This window comes from Bidens hawaiensis, unplaced genomic scaffold (assembly GCF_021521415.1).
Source record: "Bidens hawaiensis isolate Kalapana, Puna unplaced genomic scaffold, B.hawaiensis_p1.1 tig00057099_1, whole genome shotgun sequence".
Taxonomy (NCBI): Eukaryota; Viridiplantae; Streptophyta; class Magnoliopsida; order Asterales; family Asteraceae; genus Bidens; species Bidens hawaiensis.
This window is the reverse complement of record NW_027500312.1, coordinates 13675-34184: the sequence shown is the minus strand read 5'-3', so window position 1 is coordinate 34184 and position 20510 is coordinate 13675. Positions and strand designations below refer to the sequence as shown.

Sequence of the window (20510 nt, the reverse complement as noted above, 5' to 3'; positions counted from 1 at the left end):
TTTAAAACCTTGTATAATTATATATTGACATTCACCGCTACTCACCATCACCGCTGCATCGCCTCAATATTTATAAATAAAAAACACAATTCATGAACAAATCGATTATTAGAAGTCGATTAGTGAGACAAAAGCCTTGTATCGAAAGCAAACCACAATCTAAGACAAAAGGTAAATGTTTTACCATTTACTTGATATAAAAGTAATAAGATGCTGTTATTTTATCAAAACAAAAATATGTGATGATACTAAATATCACGCGACAACGAACCATATCTATATATTTTCTTTGGTCATCAATAATGCATTGTACTTACTCAACAAGCAGTCGACCATGTGCCATTGATTCCTTGCTTGCTCATATTTTACACCAAAGTCCATATTTATGAATCAAACGTTATAACACCTAAAAAAGAAAATAATGCACATTTTAAGTAAATCAATTGGTTCGCGATTTACTCGTTGTATCTTATGGTACTTTCTAAGGGTGAGCAAAAATCAAACCATAACCGAATAACGAAAAACTTAACCAAAACTAACTAAATCCGAACAAAACCAATTGTTATTATTAAACTGATTAACCAACTATTCACTTATGGTTACGTTTAATGCGTCTTCGTTAACCAACTTGAACCGAAACGAACAGAACCTTTGTTTGTTTGAGTTTTTTCAAATATATATGTTTCCATGTTTTACACATACATTTCTAGCTTCGAACATTTACAATTATGCTACAACTGTTTATAACATAGATTGGAACATCATAACCAAGCATAAAAACATTATATTTCAGCTTTGAAACTAAATAAATAATCTCGGAACACCATAACCAAACTATTTTTAACTGGAACTAAACTTAACCGAAATGGACACTAACCGATCTATGGTTAAACGGCCATTCAGCTTTGGTTATTGACTTATTGTTAATCAATCTTCTATAACCAAAGCTTGATTATGGTTATGATTAATCCCTCATAGTTGTTAAAAAAAGGTTGACCAAACCGAGCCGACTTTGCCGCTTTTAATTTTTCTATAATAATAAAGTTTTATTCCTATAGTTTAATCCTTTTATAAATATTCATAAACTTCGGGAAAATGATTCCTCCAAGAACGCAGGGAGGATCTGGGAACCAGGAGTTATGTTCTTCGGGAGAAACTCTCTGGGGGTTTCAAACCAGGTCGGCCACAAACCGACCAGCTAGTCATACCGATGTTAGTCAATTTTCAAAAAGAAGAAAATACATGTGAGGGGCTTAATTTGTAGTCTTTTCTAAAGAAGGGTCAAAATGGTAATATTGCGCCAGCCGGCTGGGGCCGGATGAAAGGCTGGCGGAAGTTGGTGGGACCCACACTTGCTATCGGAATAATAATAATAATAATAATAATAATAATAATAATATCTTGTCGACTCACTCGATCAGCATTTGTAACCTACACAGATCGTAGATCAACTTCACTGAGCACGGAGATGAGAGAAATCATCAGCATACACATCGGTCAAGCCGGAATTCAGGTCGGTAACTCATGCTGGGAGCTTTACTGCCTCGAACACGGCATTCAGCCCGATGGCATGATGCCTAGGTTTGTTTTTCCGTTCAATTTCTCTTAATTTTACTGTTAAATGTTGATGCTGTATGATTCGTACTCTGAAATGTTGTTTGCATGTGACTTGATAGACCTGAATCCGTTGTGATGTGTGCGTTAGGGTTTTTAGGTTACCGGAAACGAATTTATATGATTAGAGGCGTTTTGAAGTGATTTAGGCTAGAGATCTGAAGCTTCAAGTGGATTTTGATGATAATTGAACTGTACGGATTGACTGTTTGACTTGTGGTTGACTTACTTGTGGACTTTTCTGATTATTGAAAAAGTTACTCTGAATAATCTGTGATAGATTCTTCCAGATGCATATCGAATCGGATTTCTGTTTTTGTTACTATTCTAGTTTTGAAAAATGTTAATGCTGTATGATTTGTACTCTGTTTTCGTTTTAACTGTGATTTTGGATTTTATGTGTGTTTGTGTCTGCTAGATAGACCAGTTTGAGATCTGCGTTTGAATTGTGGTTGACTTATATGTAAACTTCTGAAGTTACATATTAGGTCTTCTTTTTCTACACTGATTAATGAGAATTGTAACGGTTTTTAACTCTTTATTTACTCTGATTCTGTGATCTATTCATTCAGATGCATAATTATCTAGCATCTCCGTTTGTAACGAGCCTAAAAAAAAATTAAATGAGTGTAAGTGAGCGTAAATGAACAAACATAAATGAATGCAAGCGAATGAACATTAAAGAATTTCGTTTGTGTGTAACTTGACGGATCTGAATTGATGATAATGTGTGTGTTAGGGTATGTTTTTAGGGTTTTCACACTATTGGAATCGAATTTATCTGATTAGAGGCGTTTTGAAATGGTTTACGGCAAGGATCTGAAGCTTCATGTGGATTTCGATGATAATTGAACTGTGATATTGGATTTGTGTGTGTGTTTGGGTCTGTTAGGAGATACGGATTGACTAGTTGTAGATAGATCAGTTAGAGATCTGTGCTTGAATTGTGGTTGACTTACTTGTAGATTTCTCTGATTGCAATGTAGTTACATATTTGGTCTTATTTCCTGCACTGATCTAGGAGAGAGTCATAAGAGTTTAATCCTCGATTTACTGTAAATCTGTGATAGATTCTTCCAGATGCATAATCTCTTTAACACCTCCAGTTTTATTTATGGAGGTTTTCTTATTTCTTATTAACTAATAATGCATATGGAAAATTAACTGGTAAGTTCTAGATTTATAACAGAGTGTGTTGATTATTGAAGATATTAGGTGGTTGTCATTCTTAACTAATTGATTATTTTCTTTTTTGTGTAGTGACACCTCACCTGGCGTTGCAGATGATGCATTCAATACCTTCTTTAGTGAAACTGGTTCAGGAAAGCATGTTCCAAGAGCCATATTTGTTGATCTTGAACCAACTGTCATTGATGAAGTCAGGACAGGGACTTACCGCCAACTTTTCCACCCTGAGCAGCTTATTTCCGGGAAGGAAGATGCTGCTAATAACTTTGCAAGGGGTCATTACACAGGTATTTATCTGAATTCACTGATATATGCATTCATCTGTGTGTAAATACATTGAAAAGTTTTTGTATCTTTCAGTTGGTAAGGAGATTGTTGATCTATGTCTTGATCGAGTAAGAAAGCTTGCAGATAACTGCACTGGATTGCAAGGCTTTTTGGCTTTCAATGCTGTTGGTGGAGGTACCGGTTCTGGTCTTGGATCCTTGTTGTTGGAACGCTTGTCTGTTGATTATGGAAAGAAGTCAAAACTCGGGTTCACCATCTATCCGTCCCCTCAGGTACCCTCTTAGACATCGTGTTGACTTTAATGTCATTTCAACTATTGTTTTGTGTAAGTTAACAAACTTTTGTTTGATTTGCAGGTCTCAACTGCAGTGGTTGAACCCTACAACAGTGTTCTTTCTACACATGCTCTACTTGAACATACTGATGTGGCGGTGCTCTTGGATAATGAGGCCATTTATGACATCTGCAGGAAGTCACTAGACATTGAAAGGCCAACTTATACTAACTTGAACCGATTAATATCTCAAGTCATATCATCTTTAACAACTTCCCTTCGTTTTGATGGAGCCATTAATGTTGATATTACCGAGTTCCAAACCAATCTTGTCCCATACCCTCGTATCCATTTCATGCTTTCATCATATGCACCTGTGATCTCGGTTGAGAAAGCTTACCACGAGCAGCTTTCAGTTCCTGAAATCACAAATTCAGTGTTTGAACCCGCAAGCATGATGGCTAAATGTGATCCTAGGCATGGCAAGTATATGGCTTGTTGTTTGATGTTCCGTGGAGATGTCGTTCCTAAAGATGTCAATGCTGCAGTCGCAACAATCAAAACCAAGCGCACTGTGCAGTTTGTTGATTGGTAAGGAACCATGGTTGCAACAATCGAACACGAACAAATAAACGAACGAGGACTTCTTGTTAATGTCCGTTCGCTAAGAAAATGAACGTGTTCTTGCTCGTTTATGTTCATTCGCTAATGCATAGAGAAATGGTTCACGAACGTAAACGAACAAACATGACTTAACATAGATGAACGAACATAACTGAGCTAAAATCAATTAAAAGTTGAGGTAAATGACAATGTATTGGGCTTAAAAAGTTATCAAATATAAAAATTTAAATGAACGTATTAACGAGCGTAAGCGAACAAGCCTATAGTAACGAAAATAAATTGATGCAAACGAACGAACATATAAATGAGTTTAAATTCAAGAACATAAACGAATGTTCACAAACATAAATGAATGTTTACGAACATAAATGAACAAAGGAGATTTGTGTTCATGTTCGTCTGTTTAACTAAATGAACAAAACTTCTGTTCATGTTCATGCTCATGCTCATATTCATGTTCGTTCGTTAATTAAATAAATAAACTTCACGTCTAACTGCTTATGAATGGTTCAACGAACATCCGGTTCGTGTACAAGCCTACGGTTACATGCTACTATTTTAGTGTGACCTATTAGAGATAAAAACATAACGTTTTAACCTGTTTAGGGTGTTAAATTTGAGGCATGAAGTTAATATTATGGGTTGATAACGCAACAGGTGCCCGACTGGTTTCAAGTGTGGAATCAATTATCAAGCACCGACAGTTGTACCAGGTGGAGATCTTGCAAAGGTTCAGAGAGCAGTTTGCATGATCAGCAACAACACGGCAGTCGCTGAGGTGTTTTCACGCATTGACCACAAGTTTGACTTGATGTATTCAAAGCGGGCATTTGTTCATTGGTATGTGGGTGAAGGAATGGAGGAAGGTGAGTTCTCAGAAGCCCGTGAAGATCTTGCAGCGTTGGAGAAAGATTATGAGGAAGTCGGTGCTGAAGGAGTGGATGATGATGAAGGCGAGGAAGAGGATTATTGAAGCGATATAACTTGTTTTCGACTATAGAGGTGTGGAAATATGGATGATTGATTTTCTATGTTTTTCATTTGTAATAAACCATGTGTGTTTGCTTATATTCTTTTGTGTATAAGTTATGATCAAGAACATGTTACGCTGCTTTTTTCTATAAAATTTGAATTGAATTTGACATGTGAAATTAGACAAAATGAGTAACGACTTCCTTAACTAGGTGTCGGACCATTATATTGTTTTGTGTGACACGTCACAACGTTTAATGGTTGTGACAATTGGGTGTAGCCACTATATTTATACCGGTATCGAATTATAAAACGCTGCGTATCTCATTTGCAACAAAGTTTACCTACTACCGCATGGCAAAGATAATACCGAATTTTAGTCTAAGTCAACCAAAAATTGCTAACGACCCTCAGTAATCAAGTTGCTAACATAACACACAACTCTCCGTTGTACTGCACTCACCAAGTGTGCATGTTCTTCCCTTCTTCCTTACCATGACGAGTTTTTGTGAAAGAACTTCGACAAGAAGAAAAAATAACGCGTTAAGAGACCCTCCTGGCCCAACCTTGGAGACTCTATCCCTTTTCGAATTTGCTCACATTTCGAGTAAAAAGATATATAAATATATATTCTATCTACTTGATTTCAGTTTTCTTCAGATCTCAAAGAAATACATGAAAAAAATAAAAGAGGCTCGCATGGTATATATGATTCCTCCGTCACCCTAGAATGAAAGTGGGGATATCGTAGTTCTTGGTTTGTGAAGATGCTGTGTAGTTGCTCCAGTTTATTTTCCCACTGAGAACAAACCTAAAACCTTTGCTCGAAAGACAACTATCTGTACATTATACATTGATAAGAGATGCATGGATTCTCGAGAAGAGAGGAGCCATGGTGCCCCCTCTGGATTTCAAGATCCCACAAGTAAATGAAATTTGGATCTACAATGGATCTCATCTTAATCACCTCATCTATCCTTATGAGGACAATAGTGAAATACGACATGTGTCATCACATTCAAAAAAGAACTAATAATATGCTGAGAATCACATAATATCCATAAGCCATAACCGGCCATGAACTTGATTATTTTCGATTAATATCTAAAAGCTGTGATTAAGTTATTTAATTCTTTGCAAATGTAGTAACAATTAACAAAAGGAAAAGAGGCCAATTCATGAGCTGTGCCATTTAATTTTAAAGTAAAAGAAAAACAGATGATGAGGCCCACAAGTAAATCAAGTAGCCACATCCACATGAAGCAAATGATATGCAGTGGTCCGAACTTGGCCTAATTGAAGTGAGACCATATTCACGGTATACTTATTTCACGGTTTAGGCTTATATATTCAACTACAGCTTAAGATAGAAACGGATAATTTGCGTAGCAGTAGCACCTGAAATGTTTATTAGAAACAATTAGAATCTAATAAATTTCAAAATTCAATAGTTTCCATATAAAATCTACAAAAAGTTTGAAAGAAAAGAGTATATGAGAGCTTTAAGAGTTATGCCCTTCAAAGAGCCGAGAAGAGAGGCGGACAAAGTTCGTCTAGTTTAGGGTGACTAAAGAATGAGAGATATTTGCATTACTTAATTTGTTAGGCTAAAAGGTATTCCTCATTCATCACGTCTGCGCCACCCCAGTGTCAACTTAGCTTTTCCTCCATCCTTCAACCTCAATTATGGTTCATTCTCCTCATTCTCGACAATTTTCATTTTACTTAATATAAAAAAGAAATAAAAAGAAAAAAAAATTGATTGGTGGATGGGGCTACCAGCCTTCAGATAACGGGAATGACCACCCTCATTTGGGTCAGGTCATGCATTGGATGGTTTTGGTTGGGCGGGGTAGGGTGGGAAAAGGGCTCAAATGAGGCCCTTGAGCCTCACTCAAGCGAGGCCCTTGCATGATATCGCTGCCACGTAGGACTAGTGAGCCTCACTCACTGAACCACACCCATCAGTCTTATGGAGTACACAAAGATGCGGGACGAACATCATTTTGCCAACAAATCTTGCTATGCAGATGTAAATGATGCTTACAATCCAATATTGAATGTTTAATTCAAAACATTTAACATTTTTATGAGAGTAAACATAATGTGTTATATACCATGCTTATGTTATACATTCACATACTTGAATGCATATGTATTCAAGTATCTTTCTTTGTACATGACAAGATCATAGTGGGCCCAACACAGAAATTAAAACAAATGTTGGTGATATGATGATTATCTTAGGATACAGGATGTGTTCATGGAAGAAGGTTGTTAGTAAGATCAGCACATGATCACATTGCCTATTTCCAGAGGACTTTATTATGTTTGCATTAATTAGTGAAATCGAGTATACTGACCCAAAACATCAATATTTTATTTACGAGGTTAATGATGAAGCTATTCTTGTTCTTCTGGAACAAGTCATTGTGAATGAACACAATTGTTGTTGAAGCATGAAATGAATCTGACCTGATCCATGACGATGTTTCCACGAATTTTCGAGATGAACGAACCACGTCTTGATCTTCTTCTCCGGTTGCTTGAGACCTGCAATGGTTTTTCGGGGGTGTGGAGGTGACTGCTAAGAAATCTCAAATATCTCTTGTTTACAGACACAAAAAGGTGGTGGTGGCTCTTATTGAGCATGACCCTTTAATAAGGATGTGGAGATCTCCTTATATAGAGAGCCTCATGGCCACCATCATGGTACCCTAATGGGCCTAGCCCAGTTAGGGTTACCTCCAAAAAACCCCCTCAGCCCAATAACATTGTATTAGTCCATATAATAAAATAAGCCAAACATAATAAATTTAGGGTCGTAAAACCGGGTTTAGTACCATACCCCTACAGTTCGGGTTCGGGTTCTAGTCGGAAATGTTTACATAAGAAGGGGAAATGGAAAACGGTGTCGGTGATGGTTCGTGTCGAAGCATGAAATGAATCTGACCTGATCCATGACGATGTTTCCACGGATTTTCGAGATGAACGAACCACGTCTTGATCTTCTTCTCCGGTTGCTTGAGACCTGCAATGGTTTTTAGGGGGTGTGGAGGTGACTGCTAAGAAATCTCAAAGATCTCTTGTTTACAGACACAAAAAAGTGGTGGTGGCTCTTATTGAGCATGACCCTTTAATAAGGAGGTGGAGACCTCCTTATATAGAGAGCCTCATGGCCACCATCATGGTACCCTAATGGGCCTAGCCCAGTTAGGGTTACCTCCACAAAACCCCCTCAGCCCAATAACATTGTATTAGTCCATATAATAAAATAAGCCAAACATAATAAATTTAGGGTCGTAAAACCGGGTTTAGTACCATACCCCTACAAGCCCCCCAAGTCCAGCGTTGCTCCTGGGCGCGCAAGCGTCTAGGTGGAGCGCTGGACTTTATGAGGTGTGTTAGGCTATGAGGCGGTTTTTTCCATTTTCTTTGGCCTTGTCTTTATTGTCTTTGAGTTTTGGGAGGTTTTCTTCATGATGGTGACATGTTGCGGTCCTTATGATAATGATGGTGCCCTGGCATAAATAAGATATAGCACGCATCATAACAATAGTGGCGCGAGGCCTGATAAAAGGTAGAGCGCGCATATCGATAATAATGTAACATAACTTGCGCGCGAGGCAGCTTACGAGTTATGAGAATGATAAAGCCTGCGCGCGAGGCGACTTACGGATCTATGAGAATAATAAAGCCTGCGCGCGAGGCGACTTACGGATCTATAAGAATAATAAAAACTGCGCGCGAGGCGACTTACGAATTATAAGAAAAATAAAGCTTGCGCGCGAGGCGACTTATGAGCTATAAGAATAATAAAGCTTGCGCGTGAGGCGACTTATGAGCTATAAGAATAATAAAGCTTGTGCGTGAGGCGACTTACGAGCTATAAGAATAATAAAGCTTGCGCGTGAGGCGACTTACGAGCTATAAGAATAATGAAGCTTGCGCGAGTTGCGGCTTACGAGCTATAATAATAATAATAATAATAATAAAGCTTGCGCGTGAGGCGACTTACGAGCTATAATAATAATGAAGCTTGCGCGAGTTACGGCTTACGAGCTATAAGAATAATAAAGCCTGCGCGTGAGGCGACTTACGGGCTGTAATAATAATGGAGCTTGTGCGAGTTGCGGCTTACGAGCTATAAGAATAATAAAGCCTGCGCGTGAGGCGACTTACGGGCTGTAATAATAATGGAGCTTGCGCGAGTTGCGGCTTACGAGCTATAAAAATAATAAAGCCTGCGCGTGAGGCGACTTACGAGCTGTAATAATAATGGAGCTTGCGCGAGTTGCGGCTTACGAGCTATAATAATAATAATGAAGCTTGCGCGAGTTGCGGCTTACGAGCTATAATAATAATGAAGCTTGCGCGAGTTGCGGCTTACGAGCTATGAGAATAATAAAGCCTGCGCGTGAGGCGACTTACGGGCTGTAATAATAATGGAGCTTGCGCGAGTTGCGGCTTACGAGCTATAAGAATAATAAAGCCTGCGCGTGAGGCGACTTACGAGCTGTAATAATAATGGAGCTTGCGCGAGTTGCGGCTTACGAGCTATAAGAATAATAAAGCCTGCGCGTGAGGCGACTTACGAGCTGTAATAATAATGGAGCTTGCGCGAGTTGCGGCTTACGAGCTATAAGAATAATGAAGCTTGCGCGAGTTGCGGCTTACGAGCTATGAGAATAATAAAGCTGGCGCGTGGCCATGTGGGATATTATTAGGCTCCCGCCCTAAGATTCGGATGTCTTTTATTGCGATGACGTGGTGGTGGTATACCACGACAGTCCCCTAATTCATTGCTGCTAAATGAGGTTGTCCTTATCCTGATTTGGGATTAGACTACTCATTTGTTATGTCGCTTGCGCATAGGCTCTGGCTTTGTGCTATGCGCCACGCGCAGATGTTGCATGCGCGTGCATGTAGACTGTGCGTCGTGCGACGCGCGCAGATGTTGCATGCGCATGCGCATGAGCATAGGCTCTGGCTTTGTGTCATGCGCCACGCGCAGATGTTGCATGCGCGTGCGCGTAGACTTTGTGTCATGCGCCATGCGCAGATGTTGCGTGCGCGTGCGCGTAGACTTTGTGATATGTGTGAGCATGTGATGCGTAAGCATATGTAATATGCGTGAGCATATGTGATGCGTGAGCATATGTGGTGCATGAGCATGTGATATGCGACTGCGCTCAAGCATCATGGTGGTGTGCATGTTGAACGGAGCGGAGCCGCGTTCGGTCTTGTACTCGGCGCGAAGCCGTATGGGTTTATGAGGATTCCCAACCTTTAAGTTTGGCGCTTGGCCTGATGGGTTTATGAGGATTCCCAACCTTTAAGTTTGGCGCGTGGCCTGATGGGTTTATGAGGATTCCCAACCTTTAAGTATGGCGCGTAGCCACATGGGATATTATGAGGATTCCCAACCTTTAAGTATGGCGTGAAGCCATATGGGATATTATGAGGATTCCCGACCTTTAAGTATGGCGCGTAGCCATATGGGATATTATGAGGATTCCCGACCTTTAAGTATGGCGCGTAGCCATATGGGATATTATGAGGATTCCCGACCTTTAAGTATGGCGCGTAGCCATATGGGATATTATGAGGATTCCCGACCTTTAAGTATGGCGCGTAGCCATATGGGATATTATGAGGATTCCCGACCTTTAAGTATGGCGCGTAGCCATATGGGATATTATGAGGATTCCCAACCTTTAAGTTTGGCGCGTGGCTTGATGCGCGCATGCACGGCGATGGAGTGGTGACTCGCGAGCGCGCGTGCATGGCGGAGGTCTCTTGCGCAAAACCCACATGGTGGTTTCCGCGGGCGCTCACGCATGTCGGCGGAATGGTGACCCGCTGGCGAGCATGCGTGGTGGCAGTCTTCTGCGCATAACCCACATGGTGGAGGTCTTTTGCGCGAAACCCACATGGTGGTTCCCGCGGCGGCACATGCATGGCTGCGGAGTGAGAATCCGCGGGCGCGCGTACATGGCGGCGGAAGTCTGGTAATTTTTGGATCTGCAATCTAAGAGTTAGATCTGCAATTTTAAACCTAAAATCCAGGTCTGTAATCTAGATCTAAATCTGTAAATCAGATCTAGATAGATCTGAAGCTCGGAGCGGATTTAAAACCATCACAGATCCGGAGACTTGATCATTCGAATCAGGCAGTTTCTTTTTGCCCAGATCTGGGTTTTTCCTGGGAGAGATCTGACAGCCGAGACGAAGATCGAAGGGTAGTTCGTTGCCGTCCCACGGATGGCGCCAATGTCGAAGCATGAAATGAATCTGACCTGATCCATGAAGATGTTTCCACGGATTTTCGAGATGAACGAACCACGTCTTGATCTTCTTCTCCGGTTGCTTAAGACCTGCAATGGTTTTTAGGGGGTGTGGAGGTGACTGCTAAGAAATCTCAAAGATCTCTTGTTTACAGACACAAAAAAGTGGTGGTGGCTCTTATTGAGCATGACCCTTTAATAAGGAGGTGGAGACCTCCTTATATAGAGAGCCTCATGGCCACCATCATGGTACCCTAATGGGCCTAGCCCAGTTAGGGTTACCTCCACAAAACCCCCTCAGCCCAATAACATTGTATTAGTCCATATAATAAAATAAGCCAAACATAATAAATTTAGGGTCGTAAAACCGGGTTTAGTACCATACCCCTAAATTGTCTAACACATTAGCATTTGCTTGCCCGTCTTTTGTTTTGCTCGACAAATAACTCAAATGGTTATATGAGAATCAAAGGTAATTAACATCATCTGCTATTGTGTAACAAGCATACTATTTAGCAAGTCCAACGACGTGCTCCCTAAAATTCTTCTTACCAGAAAAAACCTCTCGAAGTTGTGCACAAGCACGGAATCACTAAGCTTTTGTAGTAAGTTTCTAAAACTTGTCATAGTAACATAACTTGCAACTAATATCCAGAAAAATCTTTATGTAGCAACATGTTAAAATATTTAGGCTTCCTGATTTGTCTTAACAACTTGTAATTAATATCCTGCTCTACATCTGTTGGAACGTTGCTGAAAATGTAAGAGGTGACGGGTCTGATATGATGCAAAAGTAACTAGTTGTCATATTTATTACAGGCCCACTTTTCGTAAAATCTCACGTTAACCATAGTTTTTCTTACTGACCAAAACAAAGACGAGTTGTTTTTCTTAAGAAGCGTTATTATACATATCTTGACTATGCGTCTGCATGTATCGTATTGGTGACCAATTAATCTTTAACTTCACCGGATGTTTTTAGCAGGTTCTTGTGATGGTCAAGTATTCATCTCCCCTCGCTTTAAGTAAGGGAGCAATTTCATATATCCACCTCTAAACTTAAACAATTGAATATTTTTCCAAACCATGCTTAAAGACCATTGCGCATTATGCATTAAAACTTGTATTTTGAAAAAACATATACAGCTGTATAAGTTAGGGAGGGATATATGCAATTCTTCCTTAATTTGTAGTCGAAACCTTTCAACTAGAGGTTAAGAAAGTACCAAACTCCCAATAAAATAACTCGGTTGGTTCACAGAGATTGAGAGTTTGGTACATTTTCTTGACCACTGTAATCAAAGCTACAACTACAACTCCATTAAAGTTGATGGACATGAATACCAGACCATACAAGACCGACTAAACAATAATTACCGAATTTAATGATATGTACCTTATTTATTCTCACAAATCATAAGTAGCCGACATATCTAGATATATAGCAATTTTTCAATGTCCAGCCTTGTTATTGTTGCGATCACTAGAACTATAGTGGTGATGAGATTTAATAAAAAGTGGCAATCATCAAAGATAATAAAACCATCACCTCTAAAAATTTCAGTATCTTTCCAAGGGTTCCAAAGCGAAGATGTTCCATAGAAACTTTAGTTTTGAAAAAAGGGTGTAAAAAGAAGATACGTATTCTCGATTAAGATATTTTCTTTATTAGGTGGCATAGTGATTGAACTTGCATAGAGGCAAATGTGGGTTCAGGAAGTAGTGAAGTACGTGGCGATCGATATAATATGGAATGGATGACCATATCTTTAAGTTCACCAATCATTTTCTATTGAGTTCTTACGATGGTCTGGTATGCATCTCCCCTCGTTTTAGTTAAGTTGCAAGCATCTACCATTTGACTAAAACGGTGAAAAAAGTACCAATTCCTAAAAATCCAGAAACCGACTCTTTATGTTGGGTTTGGTTAGGGTTCCATAAAGAATTATTTCAAGACCGATTCGCGGTTTAGAAATGGTAAGTTAAGCAATCATTGCCAAACACCCAAAATAAAGACTTGGTTTCGATTGAGGATTTGGTACACTTTCTTAAACTCTATAGTCAAAAGTATGACACCAGAACTTCATTTAAGTGAGTGAACAGGAATATATACCAGTCTATTGAAAACCCATATCATTATGTAGTAACGTGTTAAAAATATTCCCGTAACTTGATTTGTCTTTGAGCAACTAGCAATTACTATCCTCTCTAGTAAATCCAACACCAAAAGAAATATCTCATTTGAACATAAAAACACACTTTTTTTTGGCGAATTGGATTAATAATCTCAACTTAATACAGTTGGTCAATAATAATCTCAACTTAAAAAATAGCTTTGTTTTTATTGGACCTTTGTTAAAAAAACTTAACGACGTTAAGTTTTTTTTCAAATTTCAAATGGATGTTTTAGGACTTTCAGTCGTCGGAATGAGGATACGAATCGATTGATGCAAAACTTACCTCAAAATGATGCTAAAAACAGTTTGAGTTTTGTTATTTAAAAGTTTACACACCGGAATTGAAGCATCCTTTAGTCGTTTGAACCATCGGTTTTAGGTAAGTTTTACAGCAATTGACTCGTATCCACATTCTGAATGAAAGCCCTAAAACATCAATTTGAAAAAAACTTAACGCCGTCAAGTTTTTTTTTTAACGGGAGTTCAATGAAAACAAGCTGTATAAAAGTTGAGACCGATGACAACTATTTTCTAAGTTGGGATTATTATCAGTCAACTGTATTAAGTTGAGATTATTAAAATCCAATTTCCTTTTTTTTTTGTTCACACACAATTATCCCAACCTAAGGTAAAAATGGAACACATCTTTTCTCTAGAACCCTTGGAATGTTGCTGAAAAGGTTACAAGTGACAGTCTGATCCGATGAAAGAGTGTGCACACCTAACTAGTAACTAGTGGTTACATTTATTCAAGACCCACTTTTCATTAAACCTTGTGTTAACCATAGTTATCTTGGTGACCACAACAATGACGAGGTTGATTAAACAAAAAGTGTTATATCTACATATCTTGACTATGTGTTGTATAACATTGGTGGCTACGTCTTTAGCTTCACCAACCATTTCCTAACGGGTTCTTATGATGGTCAGGCCGTATTTATCTCCCCTCGCTTTGTTTAAATTGTTAGTCATCTACCTTTTTGACTAGAGAAGTTAAGAAAGTACTAAATCCCTAAAATCCAGAAACCGAGTATATGTAGGGGTTTGGTACTTTGGTTAGGATTTCATAAAAGGATTATTTCTAGACCGTTTTGCAATTTAGAAATGGTAATTTAGGCAATCCTTGCCAAACTTTCTTAACCACTGTAGTCAAAGGTACAACAACTACACCTTCATTAAAGCTGGTGTGTGTGTGTGTGAATACTGGACCATACAAGAACCCGCTAGACAACGATCACCAAAAGTAAAAATATGTCACCAATGTTATACTCACGACAAGTAGTCGATGCTATTTAGATATATAGAAATTCTTAACCTTATTACTGTTATGATAGCTAGATTACTAAAGTTATGATGAAATTTAACAAAATATAGCCAATGATCAAACATGATCAAAATCCTCACCTTAAACTTTTAAGTATCTCTTCAAGGATAAGAGAAGATGTTCCACTGAAACTCTAGTTTTGAAAAATGGGTGTGAAAAAGATATCGATAAGTATGTTCGACTAAGATATTTTCTTTGATGTTACAAAGATTGAGTTTATAATCTAAAATATTTTTGTGTTTGTCGATTCTGGTTACCAAACTTCACATAGTTGAATGTTACTATTAGTATAAGACAGATCTAGGCACAATACTTCCCAATTTAGCTGAATCCATTTTTGATCACCCAACTAACCACATCAACAATTGTAGATGTTAACCGATTTTAAACAAATAGAAACAATGAAAATTAATTCACAAGAACAAAGTATATGACATATCAAAAGTTTCGTACGACCCAGACAATTCAAGGAGCTTTAAAGATTTTAAAATGTCAGAATCTGTGCATAGTTTTAGAGTTTATAGACAGAACAAATTCAATCATGTACATAATTTTTGGAAAGTTTTTAATGGTCAACAAAACAACTAGAATTTTTGTAGCAAGTTTCTAAAGGTTATCATAGTAATGTAACTATGTTTATACAGTAATTTCTAAAAAACTTTTGACACCCTGACTTGTCTTTCTTTAAGCAAGTTGCTAAAATCTAACATAACAAAAAATCTCAATTGAACATACAAACACGGTTTTCACCTGTTTCACACCCAATTATCCGAACCTAGGGTTTCAATGGCACATCTTAGCTCTAGAACACATTAAGTGTTGCTAACTAAAAAGTTAAGAGTTGACAGATTTAATCAAATGCAAGAGTGTGTGCAAGTATTTGCTCGTATCGGTATGCAATCCAGTTTCATTAAATCTTACCTTGACCATCTTTAAGTTGGCGGTTAGATATCAAAAATGATGAATACTTGTACGCACTCTTCCATCTAATCAAACTTCTCACCTCGAATCTTTTCGATAACCCTCAAAGCAAAGATGCTCCACTACAACTCTAGTTTCAAAAGGTGGGGTGAAAAGGGGAAAATTATGTGGGCATATTAGATTAACATATTTGCTTTAAGAATTTACTGATTTTAAATAATCCAAACCATGTCCTATTGGCAAATAGCAGTCCCAGCTTCAAACTTGGCTGACGGTGGTCCCAACTAAAGGCGTATTTGTTTGTAACATACCGCGACTAACGACTAGTTAACTTCGTTAGTATGTTGCTAACATGGCATGTCCAGGTATCAAAAAACATATGCATGGCATGATTACATGGCAGGTAGCCTAAAATAAGTTTTCAAATGACTTGAGCCTTCTTCACCTATTATAACCATAGCCTAAAATAAGTTTGAAGTTGAGACTATTATTAGTTAACAGGGCATGTTAGATTTATTAAAGGTTTATTGGATTTTAATAATCTCTATTGACTGGTATTAGCCGATAATAATCCATATTCATTTTATCATCGTTGGCGGTCCCAAATTTTAAAAAGTTGGTCTCCAATGGTCCACCGTTAAAAATGACTTAACGGCGTTATACTTTTTTCCGAATTTCAAACCATTGTTTTAGGGCTTTTGTTCAGAAGTAGGATACGAGTCGATTGATGTAAAGCTTCGTTCGAAACAGTGATCCAAATGACTTGGTTTTTATTAATTGTAAGTTCAAACACCCGAATTGAAGCATTGTTTTACATCAATTCGGGTGTTTGAACTTACAATTAACAAAATTCAAGTCATTTGGATCACCGTTTCGAGCTAAGTTTTACATCAATCGACTCGTATCCTATTTCCGAACAAAAGCCCTAAAACAATAGTTTGAAATTCAGAAAAAAAAAAATATAACGTCGTTAAGTCATTTTTAACGGTGGACCATTGGGAGGCAACTTTTTTAAATTTTGGACCGTCAGTAACGATAAAATGAACATGAATTATCATCGGCAAATACCAGACAATAGAGATTGTTAAAATCCAATAAACCTTTATTAAATAGCATGGTGATTGAAACATCATAAAGATCACAAATGTGGGATCAAGATGTTTTATTAACATATTATCATATGTACCAGATGCATTTATTTTCAAACAAGATTTGTTGGTAAGCTTTTAATAGTCAAGGAAAAAGAACTTGGATTTTCTAGAAAGTTTCTAAAGGTTATCATAGTAATATAACTATGTTTATATAGTAATTTCAAAAGAAACTTTTGTAACACTGACGTGTCTCTAAGCAAGTTGCTAAAATCTAATATAAGAAAATCTCAATCGAACATACAAACACACTTTTCACCCGTTTCACACCCAATTATCCGAACCTAGGGTTTTAATGACACATCTTAGCTCTAGAACACATTAAGCGTTGCTAACTAAAAAGGTAAGAGTTGATAGATTTAATCAGATGCAAGAGTGTGTGCAAGTATTGCTCGTATTGGTATGCAATCCAGTTTCATTAAATCTCACCTTGACCATCTTTAAGTTGGTTGTTAGATATCGAAAATGATGAATACTTATATGTACTCTTCCATCTAATCAAACGTCTCACCTCGAATCTTGTCGATAACCCTCAAAGCAAAAGATGCTCCACTAAAACTCTAGTTTCAAAAGGTGAGGTGAAAAGGAGAAAATTATGAGGGCATATTAGATTAACATATTTGCTTTAAGAAATATTGATTTTAAATAATCCAAACTATGTCTTATTGGCAAATAACAGTCTCAGCTTCAAACTTGGCCGACAATGATCCCAATTAAAGGGGTATTTGTTCTTAACAGACCATGACTAACGGATAGTTAACTTCGTTAGTGTGTTGCTAACGTGGCACTCCCAGGTATCAAAAATCATATACATGGCATGATTACGCAGTAGGTAACCTAAAATAAGTTTTCAAATGAATGAGTCTTCTTCACCTATTATAACTCTAGCCTAAAATAAGTTTGAAGTTGAGACTATTATTTGTAAATAGGACATGTTAGATTTATTAAGTAGCATGGTGATTGAAACATCACATAAATCACAAATGTGGGATCAAGATGTTTTACTAACATATTATCATATGCACCGCATGCATTTGTTATCAAACAAGATTTTTTGGTAAGCTTTAGTTAGTCAAGAAAACAACTTGGATTTTGTAGCAAGTTTGTAAATGTTAGTAATATAACTAAGTTTATACACCGACTTTTCTTAAAGCAAGTTGCTAAAATCTAATATAAAAAAATCTCAACCGAACATACAAACATTCTTTTTCACCTTTTTCACACCCAATTATCCGAACCTAGGGTTTCAATGACACATCTTAGCTTGAGAACACATTAAGTGTTGTTAATTAAAAAGGTTAGAGATGGCAAATTTAATCAGATGCAAGAGTGCGTACAAGAATTGCTCGTATTGGTATGCAATCCATTTTTATTAAATCTCACCTTAACCATCGTTAAGTTGGTGGTTCGAAAATGATGAATACGTATACGCACTCTTACATTCAATAACCCTCAAAACAATGATGAATACTTATAACCACTCTTGCAATTTTTTTATTATACAAGATTTTTTGGTAAATTTTTAACAATTAAGAAATCTATGATTTTGTAGCAAGTTTCTAAAGGTTATAATAGTAATATAACTTTGTTTATATAGAAATCTCTTAAAAACTTTTGGCACACTGACTCGTTTTAAGCAAGTTACAAAAATCTAACACATGATATATATATATATATATATGTGTGGGATTTAGAGAGAACTACTCTTAAAGAAAGAACTAGAGAACTAATAAAAATTATTTTTAACTTTTTTTTAAAAATATTTTCCGATTTTTTTTCTTTCCTCCTTCTAATAAGATGATATTGTTCCTTAAAAAAAACCGTCGATGTAATGCATACGTGCACTAATGTGTATTACATATATACAATAGTGTTTTATTACATATAATACAACACAATTGCATTATACAATACACACTATTGAATATATGCGAATACAACATTAATAATTGTACTCAAAATACACTATCTCATATACGTAATACAACACTAATGCGCATATGCACTATATTGATTTTTTTTGTATTTTTGGATATAATATAACACTATTGCACTAATACAATACAAAAAATTACATATGCTATTCAACACTATTGCACATATCAAAATACACACTAGTGCACATATGCAATAAAAAAAATCGATGTATTGCATATGTTCACTACAACGAGTATTTTATTATTATTTTTTTATTTTTTTCGAGTGAATGTAACAAAATATAAGAATAATGACAAAAACAAAATTTTAAAAATATTTTTTTATTAGTTCTCTAGTTCTCTCTTTAAGAAGGAGTTCTCTCTTGATCCTTTCCCTATATATATATACTAGGCGGGTGCCCGCGCGATGCGGCGGGTGTCCGAACGCAAACCCTGCAAATCACATAACAATTAAGAGTGTTCATGGTTCAGTTTAAAGCCTTTAACCTTTTAAATGAGTCATCAGTTTGGTTTCACGGTCGGTTTTTTTTTTAGTTTCACTCGGTTAGTTGGTTTCAAAATTTTAAAACCGTAGCTAAAGGTTTGGTTCACAGATTATGCTGAAAACCGGTCATATGAAATTAGATCAAACCTAAATTTGTATGCATTTTAATCTCTTTTATTATTTAGTATTTGACAAGTTTTGTTATATATATTAGATATGGTTAAGATATAAATAAACTAAGTCTTTTTTAATTAGAAGTAAACATGACTATTGCAACTTTAAGTTAACCTAATTCCAGTAAGATTTTTTATAATCTTCGTTCTTGTTATAATTTCGCATCCTAGGTGTTCCATTAATCTTTACCATTTATGTAGCTAAAATTATCATTCTATTTTATTATATATAAGAGAGTTGGTAACGATTCAGTTTCAATTTTCAAAGATTCAATTTTGGTTTGGACCACAAAAAATCGATACTAATGGCTTGGCTCACAAGTTTAACTTACAAACCATAAAAAACTGACATCGAGCACCCCTACGTAACTTATTAATTTTTTAAAATTGAAAGAATTATAACAATATCATACTCAAATTAAAAAGAATAAAATGCTCGCTTTTATAGTGCACTTTTTTTACAAAACTATTAGCGTACGAAAAAATTATGGTTGTTTAAAAATCGTGGTGGGAAGTTAGTTTAAGATTAAAATTAAAAACATAATCTGATTAAAGATGAGGGGGCAAACTTGTAAGTTAGGTGAATTGTGTTTAAAAGACAAGTTTACCCCTTCTTACACATGTACTTTATGCATTAGTATTTGTAAAACTCTTAAAATTAAGTGTCTTAATTTACTCTTGTCACATGTATTATACATATATATATATATATATATATATATATATATATATATATATATATATATATATACGAGCAAGTACAAGAGAAACTAAAAAAATAGAAAACTAGAGAACTCTTCATTTTACACATAAAAAAATAATATATAAAGCTCGATTTCATATATAAAAAATTAGTTTGCATAAATTTTTTTGAACCTTTCGTTTATATATACATGTAGAAGACATTCTAACAAAAAAATTAATTTTTTAAAAAAAATACGCTTATTTAAGTAAAAATATATATATATATTTTTTGAAAATGACTTATTCATGTGTTTATATGTAAAAAGCTCTAAAAATATTATGTAAAAATGTGTCTTTTACATTAAAAATGAATTTTTTTATTATTTTTTACATGTAAAACAAAGGGTTCTCAATT

At 36.4% G+C, this 20510-nt stretch overlaps 1 protein-coding gene across 2 annotated transcripts; it reads left to right on the top strand.

Annotated features, from left to right (window-relative positions):
• Nucleotides 1–1465: 1465 nt before the first annotated feature.
• On the top strand, nucleotides 1466–5065 carry LOC143601787 (tubulin alpha-5 chain-like). Of its 2 annotated transcripts, XM_077079101.1 has the most exons (6): nucleotides 1466–1581; nucleotides 2875–3089; nucleotides 3163–3362; nucleotides 3447–3955; nucleotides 4646–4768; nucleotides 4851–5065. In XM_077079101.1, the coding sequence occupies exons 1-6, from the start codon at nucleotides 1469–1471 to the stop codon at nucleotides 4969–4971; spliced, it is 1281 nt and encodes a 426-aa protein (XP_076935216.1). In that variant the 5' UTR covers nucleotides 1466–1468; the 3' UTR covers nucleotides 4972–5065. The 2 variants fall into 2 exon arrangements, with proteins under 2 accessions (XP_076935216.1, XP_076935215.1); XM_077079100.1 differs by having other exon boundaries at nucleotides 4646–5065.
• Nucleotides 5066–20510: the final 15445 nt, after the last annotated feature.